Raw genomic sequence first — 21301 nt, forward strand, 5'->3', positions numbered from 1 at the left:
ATTCATCAAGCCAGGTGAAACCTATCCTGGATAGGTGCATGCTCACGGCTCCCTCATATAGACCCCGCCACCGATCACAGATTCACTGATTCACCATGGCAACTAGAGCGGCTTCATTGCTCCTTCTACGGTGTAAAGTAGGTAGCGATAGCCTTTCACAACAGCAACAAACAGCAACACCTCTGTTTAGGAGAATATTGCAACTAGTGTCACGACCACCACGCACGAAATGGTTACGGCTCCTACACACAGTTGCGTTCCGTCAATGCATGCCAGTGGGTGTTCCCGACGGTAGCTATGCAAATGACGAAGTAAAACCGTAATGTGATTGGTTGGTGCCGTTCGTTAAATTGGCTTGATTGGCCGGTGCCGTCTGTCGGTGCAGCAGCAACAGCTGAACTTCTCAACGCGAGCGACGGGAGAAACGCGATGCGACGGACCCACAATTCAGTTCGGCAACGGATCACGTGAGCCCATGTAAAGTGAATAGGGTGCGTCTCCAGCAACGTGATGCACGCTCCCGTTACGTCACATTGTCGAATGACAGGTCGGGAATGGCGATATGTAAAAGTTAAGTAATGATCACAAACGTTTAAATAATGACAGTGGGTCTAGTTATATGTGATTCCAATGTCTAGTGGGCAGTGGAATAACTATTGGTTTCCGTTTGTGGTGACTGCTGACTGAGATAAGGGATGAGATTAAATAGATCCTGGAACTTAGCCTGGTCTGGAGCAGGCTAGCTCCACAGAATAAATCGCCATGGTGACTTATACCATAACATATCCTGCTGCCCCCTATCCTAGTTTTGTGCAATAGGCCCCTGAACGAACGGCAGCTGTTCCTGAAGTTCACTTGCGTCTATTTATTTATTTATTTATTTTTTTTAATTAGGAAACTTTTTTTTGCAGTGGCGCTTGATTTCCAGGAGCGGTGCTGTGCCGCTGATGATTACATTGTAGGGGAAACACTGTGTGGAATAACGAGGAGACTCACTAGTTTATCATTGAACTCACTATTTGCAGCCTCCCACATTGCATTACAGTGAATAGCCTGTGTGTAGTTGAAGTATGATCGCAAACATAAGTGAGCGCTGCTCCTTGGGAACAAATTATGGTTTAAGTCTCACTGTAAACTTTAAGCAGTGTCATGGATCATGGGTAACCATTCAATTCCATTCCATTCAATGACGTCTGATGAAGGGCTTGAGTGGGCCCGAAACGTCACGGTAATTAAACTATAACTTGGGAGCATATACTGGTGTTGCCGACTTTTTTTTCCCCTCTCTCTCATCGTAAGTGTTTTGTCCAGCACCCAGGATTAGATCGGGATGTGCGTGCGTTTTTTCCTCTTTATAACCATTCAATTCACCCAGTACAGATGGTATTAGCCTAATCTGCCAGTCACCCTGCAGTCAGTCAAGGTGTGGCTTATCCAGTAAACCCCCCCCCCCCCCACCCACCCACCCACCCACCCTCCTGCTAACTGGTTCCCCATCCTGGTGAACTTCCAGGAAGTTCATTGGCTAAGTCACACACAGGACGCAACTGTGTGTCACCTGTGTGCATCATTGCCAGATGCCTACTAGACTTTCTTTTCATTGCCTTGGTTCTCTGCTGGTTGTAAACACTTATACTACTAATTTCCCAGTTGAAGGATACTTAAAAAGAGTCACAGTAAATTATATAGGGCCCTATCTTAACGATCTGAAACGCAAGTATTAAATGCAAAACGCAAGTAGCTTTGTGGGCAGATCTTGCTATTATACCATGAGAGTACCGTATTATGAAGTAGCTACGTTACTCATAGGTGTGGTTTGGGCGTAACGTGCAATAAACCAATCAGAGCGTCATCTCACATTGCCTTTAAAAGCAGGCACGCTTGTTCCATGGCGGATTGCTATTATAATGGCTGATTTGCCAGGCGCACGCCAGTAGCGGTTCACAGCCGAGGAGACCGACGTTCTCGTTAGGGCTGTAAAAGACGTAAAAGTGGCATTGTTTGGGGATGGGAGAAACCCACCCAAATTAGCTTCGGTTAAACAGGCGTGGGAAGAAATGGCCACAATTGTTTCCGCGGCTGGCATTTTTCTTTTTGACAAAATGTTAAGAAAGAAATGTCACAAAGACATACTTTTTCGATTAAGTCCTCTAATATTTACTCATTTATGTCATCAACACATCCATGATTCATGGAAATGTTGTGTAAAACACAACATGCTACAAAGAATGCTGCGACTTTTTGCGGACTGTACTGTAAGTGCCTCCTGACCTATCCAAACACCTGAAGCACATCTTCAGTATGCCGAATGTTTTTTTACATTTACATTACACTGCGTGTTTGTGTGTGTTTTCCATTAAATAGCATAGATCTCTGAAGTTCGCCTACAAAAAAGAACCAAAACGGCCATCTTTGCCCATATAAGGAGATCCGGTTATTAATTGAAGCTAACTACCTATGGCAAGTTGCATTTAAAGTTAGCTCTGAGGTAGCAAAAATCTAGGGAGAGATAGGCAGACCCTCTCCCTCCCGCATCTAATTCTCTGTCCTAACGGCCCGTGTCCATTATCGCGTCAAAGCCCACCGCGCCGCACATAGCCCATTCATTTCCTATGGAGAGCGGCAAGGCGTGGTTTACGCTTCCATTCGAACAGAGGCGGCGCGTCAAGAAGTGAACTTTATGCAAATGAGAACGGTTTCTCAACTTTATGCAAATTAGCTTTATGCAAATGAGAACGGTTAATGCGAGGCGTTTTTTTTTAATGAAAATATATTAAGCTATATAGTGGCAAAGCCGTTAAGTTTAGAAGAAGTTCGCCACTGTACCCTATCAAAAAGACCTTGTTGGCGACTTGAACCAAGACAGAATGTGCTTTGGAGGAACATGTCAGTGATATTTGTGAGTGTTTCAATAAAATATGTTAACAGTAGTAGGCTACCTCCACTTTAGTAGACTACGTTAGCTGGCATTGTGTAATTACATAAAATAAAACGTTACACCATACACTTTAGCCTATACAGGCCCACAAGCGGCAACGGGAGAGAGGGCTAGGCGTCTGCAAGCAATAATGGAGACGTACCGTAAGACGTACTCCATCTCACTGTGCAATAAAAAAAATTATGAGCGCAACTTAACCGCCTTGTGCACACGCTACTGTACATTATTACCAAACATGCGCCCTTAAAATAGCATCTGAATAACGCGCCACTGACTTTAGACTAGGTTTTTCCTGGGTTTTCTGTGGCGGAATTGTTATCTGAAACTGCAAAATAGCACCAGAGAACGTTTGCGCCGGAACACGCCACCTCTTTTCGCTGAACCACCCCCGGGAGCGCAAGTTCATTCCCTAACTTACCAACGTGCGTCTGTGGAGGGAAAAGTCACTGAGCGTCGGTTGCAAAATAGGAATGATACAAGAGAGAGTGTACAAAGTCAATTGCGCGTGAGTGCACGATAGGGCCCATAGAGTGAGGTTTGAAATAACTTTGTGCATAAGGTAAATGTATGGACTCAAGCAAGCAAGCAAGTTGGCAACTTCTACTTTTTTTTGTGTGTGTTTTAAAGGAACCAATTCTGGCAACTTCTACTTTGTTAAAGTGGAGTTAGGAATGTGCAGCTGCCAAGCTACCTTGCAAATTCCACTTGCCAAGTTTGTCGTATGTCAATTTTTAAAAAAAAATTTTTACGAAAGAATGAAGGACATGGAGGGATGAATTGTTTGTTTATCTATTGTGGGCACCTAGGGCCTCCGGCTCGACAGCTGTCCAGATCTTCCGCACAGCACATGACTCCTACAGCTTAAGGCTGTTTGTTTGTGTTTCGTGATTCTTTCATGATTTCTGTCATTGCCACCACGCTGGGGTGTATAAATGGAGTAATTGCAGGAAACACATTGTAAGTGTTGTCTCGGCTCGCCCACAGACGCTGAACAACAGCCTGTTTGCTGCTCTGCGGTGTGGGGCCACATTTCCAAACAGCTCCAGGGCTCAATGGTCCTCTCCCGTTTTATCTTCCCCAGAACAATGTCTCTAGGCTGGGAGACGTGACATGTCCAGCCTGCCTGGCCACCACTAAGCATATGTGAAAACCTCAGATTAAACATGCAGGCCTGGGAAGCTGTCCTCCCCTATTTAGGCTCAGCACTTTGAAGTGTGGCCAGTGATGGCCTTGCGCTTGGGACTGCGTGGCTCTGGTGTTGGTGGGGCTGCTTGCTCGCTCGCACGCGGTACTTGGAAGAATGTCAGCAAGGTTAAAGAGGTGCTTAAACAGATGAGTGTTACTCTGCCCTAACCCGCACTACTTTTAGGACCTAAACTCTGTAACCTTGCCGTGTGTGTGTGTGTGTGTGTGTGGATCGCTATTCTTCTCTTATGGTTCCATCTCTTTCTCCAGGTGTTCAGAACTCCTTCACCTGGCTGTGCTGCATCCCAGGAAGGTCTCCGTCTATGCGGTATCAGGTAAGGCCCATGCACGTGCCATGCAGTTGTTCCACGTGGTACTAGTCCTGAACTTTATCAAAGTACCACTCACCTTGCCGTGCTTTTGTATTTGAAATGTTTCAAATACACTTCATGTCTTAATCATAACAGGGAGGTTACACCGGATGCGCCACTGAAGCGCTCTGTTCGCTGTTTTACTGTTATGTAAAAATAGTTTTAGAGGACTGGTCTTTTTTTTTTTTTTGAATGCATTTGCCGCTGTCAGTCTTGTGTAGCTAGTTCCATTCTCTATAGTGGAATGTACTTGTTGTAGTATACCCTACACAAACGGAGCGCTTCAGTTACACGCCCGGTCTAGCCCCTCACAGTTAATCATCTCCACTCGTAGCTACACCTGATTTGTCCATAGCGGTCTCAAGGTGTGTATTGGAGTACACTGCTCTCTCTCTGAGACTAAGTTATATCAGGAGTGTTTTTGCTCCTTTTGAACCAAAAGCCTCCTCCTGCCAATGTGACTCTATGTCCACCCGTTTCTCTGAAGCTCAATGTTCTTTGACATGATCTTAATGATAATTAGCTAAAACGTTCATGATCTAAACCTTACGTGACGGTGTGCCCTACCAGGCTTTCACTCTCCAGTGTCCCAGAGCTTTTAAGTGGCTGATTTGGTGGTTTTAGATACATTTCGGATGGTCAATGTACCACTACTATTGAAACCTCACTTCCTGTGTTTCTCCTTCCAGGCATGGCTGGAAACGTTGAGCACGGTGACCAGTACCAGCTGCGGCTGGTGTACGAGCACAACCTGCAACGCACGGCCTGCAACATGACCTACGGGTCCTTTGGAGGAGTCACAGGTAGAGGAGCCCTTCAAAACACACTCAAATCTTCACAATGTATTCTCCCATACACTCACTCATCTAGTATAGTATATATACTCTTTTGAGGGAAATTTGGTCTCTGCATTTATCCCAATCCGTGAATTAGTGAAACACACTCAGCACACAGTGAACACACAGTGTTCATCTGCTCTCTCTCTCACACACACACACACACACACACACACACACACACACACACACACACCTCCCTAGCCTTACACATTCACTCACAAAAGCACACACACATGCACACTCTTACTTAGACTGAGTTCACTTTAATCCCCATAAAACACTCACTGTACCCTCCATATAAGGCGGCCTCTCCTGACTTTTATTTGTAGTAAGGGGAGAGTTCTTAAAGTATTCAGTGATTCAGCTGCTTTGAAACGCCAGTTTGCCGTTTGGATGCCAGTCTAGTGCTGAGGCTGAAATAACAGGTGAGCCAGAGTGGGCCAAAACACCTCATCAGGCTCCAGCGCAGAGCGCGTCATGTAATGTGGAGCTGGGGCCGGATGGGCGGGGAGGGGTGGAGGCTCAGGTAGGCGTGTGTCCGCTTACACCCCCCCCCCAACCCCCCGAGAAGGAAGGCATGCCGGGCATCAAATCAGCCCTGAGTAAACTTTCCATACACACACATGCACGCACACCCATGCCCACACACATACAGGACGCTAATGCGTCATATCACAGGAGTGAACACAGGGAGACATCCTCCCTCTCTCTCTCTCTCTCTCTCTCTCTCTCTCTCTCTCTCTCTCTCTCTCTCTCTCTCTCTCTCTCTCTCTCTCTCCACACACACATATATACACATATATCTACACAAATAAACACACACACACACATTCTCACACACACACACACACACACACACACAACCACCCACCCACCCACCCTCTCGTGTCCTTGTAAGCATGCGTCCCTCTGCCTGTGCCAGGCTACATTCTCAGGCTTTGGCAGTGGCGGTGAAAAGCGGGCCTGTTCCCCTGGCAGCCTCTTCAGTCAGCCATGACAGGGACACGGGCTTGTTCCTGCCGCTCCACGCCCCCCTCCCTCAACAATATAGCCCTTATTTCATTATAGGTGTGTGTGGTTTAATTATTTATTTTTTTGTTGCTTTACACATTTCCCTGAACCCCTTAAAAAGGCCGTCTGAGCCAGCGACGGGCCACGGATATGAATTAGTTTTTATTAGAGGAGATGTTTAAAGCTGCTTTTCTTGGACGGTGTGAAGATGGAGGGAAATATTTCTACCCGTTTTTTTTTCTCTCCACTCTTTTTTCAAAAAAAAATTCTGACACACCTAAGTGTGAACGATCGTAAAATGATCATGTTTGGCTTTACTGTGGCGGTCCTGTATGCTGTTCTTCTCATTTTCTTTATTGCATTCTTTCTCTTTCCTTCTCTCTCTCACTCTTTCTCTCGTGCTCTTTCTTTCTCCTTTAAGCTCTCTTTTCATTAACCTCCTTTTCAGAGAGTGCTGTCTCTTTGATCCTCCCTCATTTGGATGAAGTGGATGGATTAAAATAACGCGCCTATAAATAAAGCCAGTGCCATACAACTCCTTAAGCGGATCTCAAGTCTTAAGTCCACCCCTATGGACGTAATCATATCACCAAACACCAGGGGGCAGCAAAGCCTCTCCTCTGAGCTCATTCATCCTCTGCTACCCTCCTCCTCCCTCTCGCTCTCGCTCTCACTCTCACCATCACAAATCCAAGTTCACTCCAGCCTGTAGACACTGAATGAAGCTCCTACAAATAACTGCTCCTAGGACAAAGGGGTAGTTTGAAGAGGAGGTGTTGTATGTGACTTTACCAAGTTATGTTTCTGACATGCATAACCGACTGAGACCACTATTAAGTGCTCAGACTGAAGGCCCTTTGCATTAACTGGCAGCAATGAACGCTTGCTTGCTCTCTCCTCTCCACTTTTATGGTTTCTCTCTCTCTCTCTTTCTCACTCTCTTTCTCTTTGTGTGTGTGTGTGTGTTTTGGACAGAGTGGATGGGATTCAGAGTGAAATTGGGAGTTCATAAGTGCCTGCTTTATAACAGTTGAATGGGAAGTATATATACTCTTTTGATCCCGTGAGGGAAGGCCCCTGCGGTATAATCTTAGTAATAAGTGCATTAATGGATCCCCATGTGCTGTGGCTGCGAGAGCGAGGGATGGAGAGGGGGATGAAGAGAGAAGGAGGGAGAGAGAGATGGAGAGAGAGGGATGAAGACAGAAGGAGGGAGGGATGGAGAGAGAAGGAGGGAGAGAGGGATGAAGAGAGAAGGAAGGAGAGAGAGGGATAAAGAGAGAGAGATGGAGAGAGAGAGGTAGAGGGAGAGCGAGACAGGGAGAGAGAGGGAGGGAGAGAGATGGAGCCAGCCCAGGTCCCGATCCCTGGCAGTGTGGCCCTGGCCGGGGCCCCGTTGGCTCGGGGTGGCTCTGGGCTCCAGGGCCCGGCTGCAGGTGCAGACTGAGTAGACACGGAGGGGGATGGACGTACGGGGCGGAACGGCCCACGCAAGGCCGCGTGCGGAGGGGACTGCTGGGTGGCCCTGTTCTGACCCAAAAAGCCAGCCTGGCCCTGCAATTATACTACTTAGAGTGGTAGCTGGAGACCTGCCATTGTACACACACACATACACACACACATACACATACACATACACACACAAACATTTGCTCTCCTAACTCCCCCACACACACACACACACACACACACACACACACACACACACACACACATATGATTATGCATAAGCTCTCTCTGTCCAATTCTCTTTCTCTCTCTCTTTCTCTCTCACACACACACAAACCACACACACACACACACACTCTCTCACACTCAGACACGAACACATATGCAAATAGTCTCTCTTTTTTCCCTCTTTCTCCCATAATGGCTTTTGCTTTCCCTCCTGCCTGCTCTCCACCACACACACACACACACACACACACACGCTTTACCCTTTTACACTCAATTACTCACACACACACATATGCCCACTCAACACACACACTTGCCACAATACGCTTATTGCGCACAGGGGTATTGTATGTGTCTGTGTGTGTGTGTGTGTGTGTGTGTGGTGGTGGTTCTCAGTGACCCTTGTTGATGAGTGTGTGATTTTTAATAGCGCAGAGAGGCCTAATTACAGCCCTCCTGTCAAATGCCCTCTCTTCCCCCTCCTCTCTCTCTTTCTCTCTCTCTCTCTCTCTCTCTCTCTCTCTCTCACTCCCCCTTCTCCATCTCTCTTTTATGGCACATTGTGAGGGTTTTTCCCCATCTCACAGCAGAACAAGCTCTCATTTTCTGTGCCATAAAGTGCAGATTTGAATGGGTGCCACGCGTTCTATAAACACTGTTAGTCTAAAAGCCGGGCTCTGGTGGGAGGAGGGGGGGGGGGGGGGGGTCCCGGCCGGTGTGGGGAGGTGTTAATGCACATATCAGATTCGTCAGGAGGAAGTGATCACAGGGCCCCCCCCCAAACCCCCCCCCCCGCGCCCGCCCCCACACACATAACACATGGCCTGTAACCCCGCGGCCCCAGAGCCCTGGATAGGCCCTGCTGGAGGGGGCAAATTAGGGGTACAAATCATCTGGATGGATTAGTGCTCCCGCTGGGGCACTGGCCCCGTTACTGCAAACGGTTCTTTGTCAAATATAAAGAATGGCCAGTAAATGGGAAGTTATGTATTAAGTTACATTACATTTGTTTTCCAGTCAACAGTGGTGCAGTGACATTGGTGTATAAGTGCAGTATAATTTAAGTGATTGTATTGTATTACAGTAAAAATAATAACTCATTAATATATATTATAGATGAAATATAAGACCTCCATCTGTGTTTTGTGGTCAGCAGCGGAGTAGTGACTCGTGGTGCGTGTTTTGCAGGTCATCACTTCATTTGTATCCAGTCGATGGATGGGATGCTGATGTTCTTTGAGCAGGAGACCTACGCTTTTGGACGCTTCTTGCCGGGCTTCCTGCTCCCGGGGCCGCTGTGCTACTGCGCCCACACCGACACCTTCCTCACGGTCTCCTCCGCCCGCCAGGTGGAGAGCTATAGGTACAGACACACACACACACACACACACACACACACCCACACACATACGGTCTAGGGTATTCTAATCACTCATGAGCTGAAGCTTAGACCACAACGTAACGTTAACGCAAAAATCCCAACGCTAAACTACACACTGGACCTGGATGTACCGATGTGGAAGTAGAACCTACCCTGTGTGAATGCAATGTGTGTGTGTGTGAGCTTTGGCAGAGCTCCAGTGAGCGGTCACTTACCTGTGGCTCTCACTGACCCAGTATAGCTCTCGACGTGGCTCTTGAATAGCCCAAGCGTCGATGTTTGCTGAGTTCAGGTTTTTGTTGTTGTGGTGGTGGTGTGACAATCCAAAGTAAATGCAAAAACAAAGGTAGTCCTTGTTTGCTGTGCTCACCAGGCAAACGCCCAAAAGGCGAAGCCTCAGGCAACCAAGGCCTGCAAACTAAGTGTGAGCCTAGGACTCTGGACATGTGTCCCAATTAACCCAATTAGCCACAGGTAGTGACATCACTGAAGCCCTGCATGTAAGTCAGTGCTTGCCCTACCATGTGACCCTAACCCATCCTAAACACATACACACACACCACACACACACACCACAGATATAGATATGGGTGATGGCTATCCCGTCCTGTGTTTGTCCAGCATGTCCTCATGTACCTCTACTTCCACTAACCACTATGTACAAACCACACCAACATCAAATCCTGACATTTTCCACCGAACATTTGGCCTCATAATTTGTATCTATCTTTCATCATCTCTCCTCCATAACCATTGTGGACAGGAAAGCTGCCCTGAAGGCTTTCTCCCCAGAACACTGGAACACTGGAACACTGCTCTGGAGAGTTCTTGGACATGAACATGGCTCTTGACATGAACATGGCTCTTTCCTATGCGTTCCATGAAACTCCACCCCTATTTCTTCTCAGTAGTGCATGTGTCTAGACTAGAGTTTCACCATAACAAGAGAGAGAGAGAGAGAAAGAGAGGAAAAGAACGAGAGAACAAGGGAGGAGAGAGGAAGTAGTAGAGAGTCAAGGCTGGCGGAGGCGTGACGGACTAACAAAAGCAATGACGGAAAAGAGAGAGAACAAGAGAAAAGAAAGATGGGAATGAGCCAGAGCGAAAGAATGAAAGAAGGATTGGCGAGCTCCAGAGGCGGAGGCAGACACACATGTCGGGGCCTCCCACCTCCGCATCAGGCCTGGAGAATGCGGCCGTGGCACAGCACAGCGCAGCGCAGCGCAGCGAGCGGGAGGCCATGTTCATTTTCCATCTCATGCCACTGACCACATCCGCCGCCGTCGCCTCCTCCAGCATGTTTAAATAAGAGGGCATGTGAGCGGAGTGTGGAGGTGGGGGGAGGGGAGGGGAGGGATGGATGGAGCGAGGGAGGAGAGGAGAGGAGGAGGAGGAGAGAGAAAGCGGGTAAAAATAGTGGATATTGGATACTGCAGATGGCAGATTGGGTGTTGGGCTGGCCTGCTCCAAACAGCAGAGGAGCGCTATTTCCACAGCTGAGTCTGGTTAGGCCGGCGATAAGTGAACGTTTTCGTGTCCTAATGAAATTTCCACTCATTGATCGCCGGGCCGCGTCGGAGTGGCCCGTTTATTTTTCCTGCTCCCGCGTTCATCGCCGCCCCGCAATAATAGGAGTCGCCTTTCGTTCCCAAACACGCTCGGAGACAGACGGCCCGTCCAGCAGAGATAGAGGAAGCGGCAGAGGAAATATAGGATATGAGCTGTTTATTGTGTCGAGCTCTCATACATGACACCAGGCCTTTTTCCATATCGGGAGAATCTCCAGATGAGATAGCGGCCCTGGAAATGCTGACATCACCTCTCTGACTGCGCCAACTGTATATATTAATTTCAGTCAAAATAATTACGGGAAAAAGATCTCCCTGCGTCCCAAGTTCATGCATTGCAGAACTTTTTCGAGACAGGAGAGGTGGAATGCCGCGTTTTTATTGCAGGGGGTTTGTCTAATCCGCATCGAGGCCCCAACTGTAAAAACGTCTTGCGGGCAGCTCTGTCTTGACCGGGCCCTCCGTGGCATAAATCAAGCCTGGAGAAAAATCTGCAAGCCCAGGGAGTTTATTTAGCCTGTAAAGTTGTTTTTCTCAGCAGCTCGGGGTTTGGATAGAGGGGGTTTGATGTTTGTGTGTGTGTGTGTGTGTGTGTGTGTGTGTGTGTGCGCGCGCATTGTGCCAGCTCGACCCAGGATCCTCTTTCATATAAATGACTGGGCGCTGTTTCCTCTGGCGTGATGTCCCGCACTGGCTGTTGAATGATACCTTCGCTCTGCTTCCACCTCTGTGCACTAAGACACACACACACACACACACACTCTCACACCCTTGCCGGCTCCACCCACTCCTGCATCCACCGCCTCCATCTTGGCCATCTCACACATCAGCGGTAACCAGGCAGCGCTCCAACCAGGGCCTTTGGCACCCTCAGGGCGAAATGTCCCCTGGAGGCTTCCGTAGAAATGGGAGGCCACTGTTGCCAGTGTTAGTCCAGCGTTAAACCCTCATTGGCTTTTCTTGGTTCGAGCCTGGTGTGGTTTTTACCCGTGTGTGTGTGTGTGTGTGTGTGTGTGTGTGTGTGTGTGTGTGTGTGTGTGTGTGTGTGTGGGGTCGTCTGGTTACCTGGGCCTACCTGGGGGAAGGAAAAGAAACCATGTTTTTCTTTTCACGGTTCATGCTTGGCCACGTCGCTCCTGAAACATGGCACGTATTGATTGAAATAACAAAATGGTTGTGTGTGTGTGTCTGGAGAGCAGAGAGAAAGGTGCACTCTTCGTTTTGGCTTGTTCCTTCTGGTTTCCATAACATTACACACGTTCGCGTTTTGATAGCTTTGGAAAGTCTAACTCCGTCAGAATTCTGTCTTTTGTTTTTCATCCAAAAAACTCCGAACCACCCACATCCCCACACATGTGCACCATACTTTCACAGACACACATGCAGAACACACACCCACATACACAACCTCACGTTTTTCACAAAACATAAACACGCAAACACACACACACACGCGCTGTGTGAGTGCTCCCCGTGGGCTGGTAGGTCGGCACGACCGGCTGAATGTCTGCACACACTCAGCGCGTGCATGTCTCTGAATAATCAGGCAGGAGTGTTTCTCAGGCCAGCCCGAGCGCTAATGACTTTCTGCGCGTTTGGCTCGGGTCAACGTTGAGCAACACCACTGCCTCAGCTGCGTTTACATGAGCACGGCCAAGCTCCACGTTCTCACCCGACTTTCAACTGGTCAGCAAGAGAGAGAGAGAAAGAAAGAAAGAGACAAAGAGACAGACAGACAGACAGACAGACAGACAGACAGACAGACAGACAGACAGACAGACAGACAGACAGACAGACAGACAGACAGACAGACAGACAGACAGACAGACAGACAGACAGACAGTGGGTTAGAGAGACAGACTCAGAGAGAGAGACAAACAGACAGACAGAGAGAGGAGAGAGAGGGACAAAGGCAAACAGACAGGCAGACAGACAGAGAGACAAGGACAAAAACAGACTGAGAGAGAGAGTTTAACTCCCCACTGTCTGTGCTCCTCACACTCCCCGCCATGCTGGAGGCATCCTGCTGCTAGTGCGTTGCCAGCCTAAAGCGTTTACAGTTGTCAGGCCTGCTCTCAACACTGAGCAGGCCTCGGTTATCAATGCCAGCGCCTCCGCTACCAGAACTGGGCGCAAAAATCATTTGCAGCTCACGTCAGGCTGCCAGAGGGTCTGATTGGTCTTGGATGGAGCTGCACTCAGCTAACAGATGGGTGTATATTAACTGAAAACATTTAACAACTCGACAGGAACAGTAGTTACGTGTCTGCACATTGTCTGTCTGAAATGGACTGCGCCAGTACGCAGCCCGCAGATGGTCGTCTCTCAGACCGCAGACTGACCGCGAGTGTGGGCTTTCTCCTGACGCAGGTACGAGACACTGGCCGTCGCCACGGACGCAGACACCAGACACGAGGGCGAGCAGCAGAGTAAGAGTTCTGGGAAGAGACTGCAGGTGGGTCTGGGATGACATGAATAGAGATAATCTCGTGTGTGTGTGTGTGTGTGTGTGTGTGTGTGTGTGTTTTCTCTCTGGTGTATGGCTCAACTTGTAGAATGTCAGGAAGGAAAAAGCCACAGAGCATATGGCTTTTATTAATGAAGCGGTATTTTTTTTCAGTGTGCTTTCTCATTGTTGAGGAAGGACACATCACTAACCAACAATGTTAAACATTGCATGTCAATCTTCATGAAAATACATGCATATGTGTTTTTCTTTTACCTCTTCAATCAGAACAAGTAGAGATAACCAAGTCACTGTTGAAATGATGTTTGAAATGTTCTCGCAGGCTGACTGGACTCTGATTCTGGGCGAGGGGGCCCTGGACATCTACATCCTGTCCTTCTCGTCGTCGTCCCACTCCATCTTTGTGCTGGGCGAGCGGAGCCTGTACTGCCTGAAGGACAGCGGGCAGATCCGCTTCATGAAGAAGCTGGAGTACAACCCCAGCTGCTTCTTCCCCTACGCCGCAGGTAACAGCACCTGGAAGATAATTACCCCCCCAGCACCTCCTTCTTAATGTAATGTTGAGTTGAGCATTGACATGCTGCAGGTAACACACAGTGGCAGGGAGGAACCAGGCCCTCTCAGTAAGAAGTCAATGTCTTGCCAACCCCGCCTCTCCCCAACACTACACACCCCTTTTTAATTGAGTTTATCAAGAGCCATTTGTGGACTACCTACCCAAAGTCAAAGAAGCTAGAACCTGGCTTGTTTGATGGACATTTATGATGAGGTGAAGGTCTCGTACTCCCGAACATCTGATGTCCTCTCTCTTGACCTCTGTGAACGGACGCAGAAGGGTCAAGTCTTTAAGTTCACCAGCGTGTGACTGATTATCAGTCTCTCAACCCATAAGGTACATTTGGAGCTGGCTATTACAAGTAAGAGCCATACTCATGAACTCTGTAGCTACTCAGACCTTATACGCTTGGCTCTGATGAGAGGATTTACCTGGACACATTAACAGGAACAGATCTAAAGACTAGCCCAAAGTGGAGTGCTTCCAGACGTCTTTTGCGTGTCTGCATGAAGCTCGTCTCACGGTGTGTTTCACAAACCAGGCGCTTAAACACAAACCTGCTCCTCCCTCCACCTTGGCAGCGGGCAAGCTGAACCTGCAAGGCAGTATTGCTTCAGAGACTCAGCAAGAGGAGGATAGAGAGGTTTATAGCGTGGACGGTACACCCACGCATACACTCACACAAACACACAGGGAGGTGCTTTCTAACACACACACACACACACACTTGCACACACAGGCATAAATACTCACACACACTCTCTAACAAACACACCCACACACACACACACACACACACACACACACACACACACACACTCTCTCTCTCTCAGACTTGCACACAAACACGGGGTGTTCACCTGGCTGAATGCCTCTGAGAACTGTGTGTAGTCTGTGGTAATCCCCGAGCGAAGCTCCGATAATGACTTCCAGCGGGAGCCCCCTCCAGCTGAGTCCACTTACGCCGCCGCCGCTGACCACTGTTTGTGTGTGAGGAGGAGAGGAGGAGGAGAGGAGAGGAGGAGAGGAAAGGAGGGGAGAAGAGAGGAGGGAAGGGGGAGGAGAAGAGGAGAGGGAAGGAGAGGAGAGGAGGAAAGGGGAGAGGAGGAGATGGGAGGAGAGGAGGAGGAGGGGAGGAGGAGAGGAAAGGGGAGAGGAGGAGGAGGAGAGGAAAGGGGAGGGGAGAGGAGAAGAGAAGGAGGAGAAGGGAGGGGAGGAGGAGAGGAAGAGAGGGGAGATGAGGGGAGAAGAGAGGAGGAGAGGAGGGAAGGGGGAGGAGAAGAGGAGAGGAGGAGGAGAGGTGAGGAAAGGGGAGAGGAGAAGAGTAGAAGAGAGGGGAGGGGAGAGGAGGAGAAGAGAAGAGAGGAGAGGAGAGGAAGAGGATGGGAAAGGAGACAGCCTCAGGCGAGAGGGCAGAGCATCAGCACAAGCTCAGTAAACCAATGGCACCTGCTTCTCCGGATGGGACGGTCATGTACACACACACACACACACACACACGTACACACACACACACGTACACACGTACACAGATGAGCACACACACTCTTTTGGTCTCTCCATGTATGTCTATGTCTGAGCCACAGTACTATATGCTACAGCTTCCACAGCAGAAGTGTGACGCACAGGTGAAAGCGTGATGCACAGGTGAAATGGTGACGCACAGGTAAAAGCGTGATGCACAGGTGAAAGCGTAATGCACAGGTGAAATGGTGACGCACAGGTAAAAGCTTGATGCACAGGTGAAAGCGTGATGCACAGGTGAAAGCGTTTGTCAAGCTGCTTTGTCCAAGAGAGCGGCAGCATCACTCTGAAGGCTCATTTCTAACCTGTCTCGCTTGATGAAAAGAATGTTCTCTTAATGGATACCCCTTCTCCTGCTATTGTGCTGCCATTGTGCTGCCATTGTGCTGCCGTGGTAAGCTTGTTTTAGATCAGGTTTCTTCCAAGCTCTCATTGTTTTAGCTGTAACCTCCGTGGTGTGTCGGGACATTTTGGTATATTTAACAGGTTTCACCTTGGCCCAGAACAATATGGCAACCTTTCTCCTTCTGCAAACTATTCGCCTTCACATCACCGCCCACCCTTTTATCCAGAGACATGGTCTGGACCCTACGTGACAGTGGCACTAATCTCCCATCTTAATAACTTCCATCTCTGGGCACACACACTGTCCAGACACACACAAACATACACACACACACACACACACACACACACACACACACACACACACACACACCATCTCAAGGTGAGGTCGTTCCAGTAAAACCACTGCCATATGTCCGTCTGATGGAGAGCTATTTTTATGATACTTGGCTTCAGACGGAGGAAGTTTTGGGGGAAGGGGGAGATGGATTGGGTGGAGGATGGAGTTTTTTTTTTTTTTTTTTAAAGGGGGCAGTAGCCTTGGCCTTGCAGTCCGCTCTTTTTATGGAAAATGAGCAACAAGACCTGAGAGTTGGCTTTGAAGTTGCCATTGGTATTTGCAGACGCATCAAGGGACAAGGGGTCTTTTGGCCCTCTTCACTACCTGTACAGGGGTGCATCCTGCCACTCTGCACCAATAGGCTGTTCTGTCTCAGCGGCACACCCAGTGCGTCCGTGCCAGCGCACTAGCCTGTCCGCCTTTCTGGAACCTTCCCCGCCGCTTCTAGACTCTAGACGCGGAGGCGGGGAGAAACCCCTGGCCGAGCGCCCCCATGTTTTTGACATGGTCACGTTCTGGACGCCAGCGTTTGGTATTTACTGTTGTTTGTACTGTACTGTAGTTTTCCATGGCAAATAAAAACCCTTTTGATTTTCCCCCGTCTCTCTTTGTGCTCCACAGTTGGCGAGGGGACGAGCAATGTGCTAATGGCTAACCATAACAACATGCTGCTGGTCTATGAGGATATCACCCTCAAGTGGGCCGCCCAACTGGCCTGTGTACCTGTGGCTGTGCGGGTCGCCAACTTCCAGTAAGTATATAGTTAAACACTTTGTGTGTGTGTGTTTGTATGTGTGTGTATGTATATGTGTGTATGTGTATGTGTGAGAATTGGCTGAGCTCATGTTACTCCATTGAGGTCATCTCTCAGATGTCTTGGGTCCTTTCTCTGTGCTTTTTCCTCTGCTGTTGCGATTGTCCTAAACGGAGGACTTCAGGAACACTTGGGCTCTGTTTAGCTTTGAGCTGCTCATTTTCCTCTCCTGAGCTGTCCATCTGACATCTGAGCGCGCTCAGCTTGCTCGCACTGTAATTGTGCAGGAGAGGCTTGCTGCGTCTGGACACGTCCGCTGCACTTTGGCCGACACGCTTTTCCTCTGGGCCGTCCAGCCTTCAGAGAGAACAGCTCTCGCTCTCTTCAAAGTGGCACATCAGGCCAGTCAGCGCTCACTGACTCGGCGCTCACTGACGGCACACTTCAAATGACTGCACACATGGTCTGGACCCTACGTGACAGTGGCACTAATCTCCCATCACATGTCCAGATACACACACACACGTAAACACATTCAGGCTTACACTTTCATACACACACTCACACTTAAACCCACTATCTCTCTCTCTCTCTGTCTCTCTCTCTCTCTCACACACACATACACACACATACACACACATACACACACACACACACACACACACACACAAACACACACACACACACACACACACACGCTCACACACTCACAGCCCACTGGCACAGCGTTTAGAGTTTATAAGTCCAAGTCCAACACAACCCAAGCCCAGTGTCTTAAGCACCAGCACCAACATACATCCTATTATAAATCCCATCTGTATCCCCAGTTTTTGTTTTGCTATTAGTTTGTGCAGTGCCATTGCTGCCAGGCAGGTTTTGACTTTTGTTTGTGTGTGTGTGTGTGTGTGTGTGTGTGTGTGTGTGTGTGTGTGTGTGTGTGTGTGTGTGTGTGTGTGTGTGTGTGTGTGCGCGTGAGTGTGTGTGCGTGTGTGTCTGAGAGTTGCATGCTATAAGTCCCAGAGCGCGGCTTGAAAACCGAGCGTGAGATTCACCAAATTCTCCTCCCCCTCCTATTGGAGTGGGGAGTGAGTGGTTGTGTGTGCTTTTGCGTTTTCTTTTCCACTCCTCTCTCTCTCTCTCTCTCTCTCTCTCTCTCTCTCTCTCTCTCTCTCTCTCTCTCTCTCTCTCTCTCTCTCTCTCCCTCTTCCCCCCTCTCTCTTTCTTCTCTGGCTGTGACTGTTTACCGGGATTCTTTCTCATCTGATAACGTAACGGATACCCCTGTGGGGCCTGGCGTGGCGAGGCCGAGGGTTGGGGTGGAGGAGGAGGGGGCACTGCGGGGGCCGACGGGCCGTTTCGGCGGCGCTCCCCCTCCATGGGTCACTCGCTCTCTTTTTGTCTGCTCCTCTCCAATGATATTAGGCCCACATTAAAAGAGTGTGTCTGTCATCGGCCCCTAAATGAGGTTTTTGTCCTTGCGACGGGCTCAGATCTCGACCTGCCCCGGACCCACGATGCGCAAACACACCACACACACCACACACACACACACACACACACACACACAAACCCACACACATTCTGTTCCCAAGTGGGTAAATGGGTGGGCCTCCTGTCTTTGACCTATCAAGCCAACAGAGGGAAGGAGAGTCTCTGTTTCTTTGTCATCACCCCATTTTTCTGTCTATGTATGGTGCTCTTCCGACAAAAACCCCCATCAATTTATCCTACCACTCCCTCATTGTTAATGGCAAATCGAATGTTAATTGTTTTGACGTGATTTGATCATAAAATGCATTTTCTCACAGCCTCGTCACACAGGAAATGACCTTAGCATGTTTTTTTTTTTTTTTTATCAGTCCGCCAATCTAGACAGATAAGGGAGCTCATATCATGGTCAAAATGGCCGTAATCAGGCCATAATTTTGCACAATTGTTGAACAAACACTGATGAATAATGATGCACTTTAGATCAACGCCCATTTATGTCTTTGGAGCTGATGTGTTTGTAATGAGAGGCTGTAAATCACTGCTTGCTCCTCCGGGCATCTCTGTCCAGCATGAGAACGTGCCTGACATGCTACCGGCCCTCCGCTCCAGTTATGGTTTTATTTGGGAAAGAAGCCAGGGAAGGGCCCAAATGTGGCTTTGTGTTACTTTGTATGACGGTACGTGTTAGCACCGCCATGTTTCAATTTGATGACATTGAAATGGACACAAACAAGTCTGACTTTCCACTTAAAACCCAACAATTAGTCAAAAACACCACCACTCTCCACCACTGTTCTCTTCTGAGGCACGGGGAATTCCATTACCTCCACCCTCACAAGCCGTTGGATCATCGGTGTACTTTTTCAAAGCTCAGCGTTAGACACGCAAATCATTGCCACCCACATTTAGCTTTATGTTCTCCCTGAGTTTTCCTGAGGAAATATATATCTAGCTTCACAAGGCTTAGAGCTTTAACACCTCAGTGTGTGTGTGTGTAGAGCATGCCTTCATACAGTACACACACAACAGTGCATGTCACGGGTTGACTGAGCCCTCAAGCTCTCAGTTTACTGTGAGCGTCAGCACTGATAACATTTGACAGTCCAGCAAGTGGCTTTGGATAAAAGCGTCTATTAAATGAGGAAAAGTAAACGTGTCTACTGTGCACCACACCCTGGACTTTTTTTTTTTTCTCTTCTCTCCTCGTCCTGTTTTTTTTTTTTTTTTTGCGCTGGGCCCCCTCGTAAAGCTCCTTAAGGGGGCCATGGTACGTGAACCATATGAAAGGGCCGGGCCGACCGCAGGGGCCTCGGACGTCTCCAGAATTAGCGCCTGTTCCAGCGCTGCCGTTTCACAGCTGGACGCTCTTACCACCCAGATCGCCCAGGATGCCGGCCGGCCGCACCGGCCCGCCCCGCCTGCAGGAAGCAGCAGGGAGGCCGAGACCCCACAGCGAGCCGCGCCACAAGGCTCTAAACCAACACACCTCCCGCCGGACACACACATATATACACACACACATGCATACACACAGACACACACATAGGCATACCCCCCCCCCCCCCCCCCGCCCCCGCACACATACACACACAATCACACACAACCACATACATGCAAGCATGCACATACTGACACACACACACACACACTAAAACACTTATCCACATGGACTTCAGTAGTTCCCACTGGACAAGCTGATAAATATTTGCTGAAAATACAAAATTGAATTAAGGCACTTACATTTGGATGTATACATACTCATGCAACAGGAGGTGCAGACCCATATGTGCATGTACAAACATAATCCCACTGAGACATGCACACACATGCCAAATACATACAAACACAGCAGAGCAACCTATACAGACACTCTGTACAGTTCCGGACCACAGTCACAGAACCAACACACACACACACACACCACACACACACACACACACACACACACACACACATACACATATGTGTCTATGCACACACAGGCCCATGGCCTGGCATATATGTTTCTGTATACTGACAGAGCTACATTCATTCACACACATGTGCATTCATTTATGTAAATACAGATGGGCACACACACTAGGGCAGTGGTCCCCAAACTACGGCCCGCGGGCCGGATACGGCCCGCCACCTCATTTTAGTTGGCCCCCCAAAACATGTCCGTGGTATATAGGATCCGTCCTGCACGGGAGTACGACATCGTCAAACTATAACCTCCGTAATTTCCCCCATTCATTCTCTATGGCGGGTCTTAACAGTACACATGTAATACTCTTTTTGTCCACTGGTGGTTGTTTTGGCGCTGTTTCGCCTTTGCCATCGAAAACGGAATGAAATGTATAGTAGGCCTACCTGCAAACAATGTAAGAGGCCTCTGCTGACTGCATCAGTGCTCAAAGTATTCTAAAAATGTATCAATTAATTTATAATAACTAACTAACTTCTATTCAAGTCATAATTCTGGAACTTTCTGGTATAATTATTTATATTTTTTATTCACTCGTTCAAATGTTCATACAGAGTTCACAAAGTTCTCATCAGGTGAGTGAAAGTTAGAATGGTGGTCATTTCAGATGTTTCTGCCACCACTTCATAAAACTCATAGTTTGAGAACTTTAAATTATTTGTAGGATATTGCTTGTTCACAACTTGAGCTGTGTAGCCTATGCAAAGTTCAGAGTTCAAAATATACTTTTGGGACTCCCTGCTTATAGTTTTGAGAATGCTATTATTATTATTTCATTTGAGCTACATTTTACACTGATATGGCATGATGGCAATATAAACACAGATAACAATGGTATTAAATTGGAATAGCCTATAGATTAAATGTAATGGAATATTCAACTAAGGT

The 21301-nt window shown here is 48.4% G+C and overlaps 1 protein-coding gene across 1 annotated transcript in view; it reads left to right on the forward strand.

Moving 5' to 3' along the window:
- Positions 1-21301, forward strand: part of bbs9 (Bardet-Biedl syndrome 9) — a 115741-nt gene that overhangs the window by 5295 nt on the left and 89145 nt on the right. The window contains 6 exon segments of the mRNA XM_042107603.1: positions 4394-4458; positions 5184-5297; positions 9210-9384; positions 13341-13425; positions 13760-13943; positions 16824-16953. Of these exon segments, the coding sequence (XP_041963537.1) occupies positions 4394-4458; positions 5184-5297; positions 9210-9384; positions 13341-13425; positions 13760-13943; positions 16824-16953 (753 nt within the window).

This window comes from Alosa sapidissima, chromosome 10 (genome assembly GCF_018492685.1).
Source record: "Alosa sapidissima isolate fAloSap1 chromosome 10, fAloSap1.pri, whole genome shotgun sequence".
Classification (NCBI taxonomy): Eukaryota; Metazoa; Chordata; class Actinopteri; order Clupeiformes; family Clupeidae; genus Alosa; species Alosa sapidissima.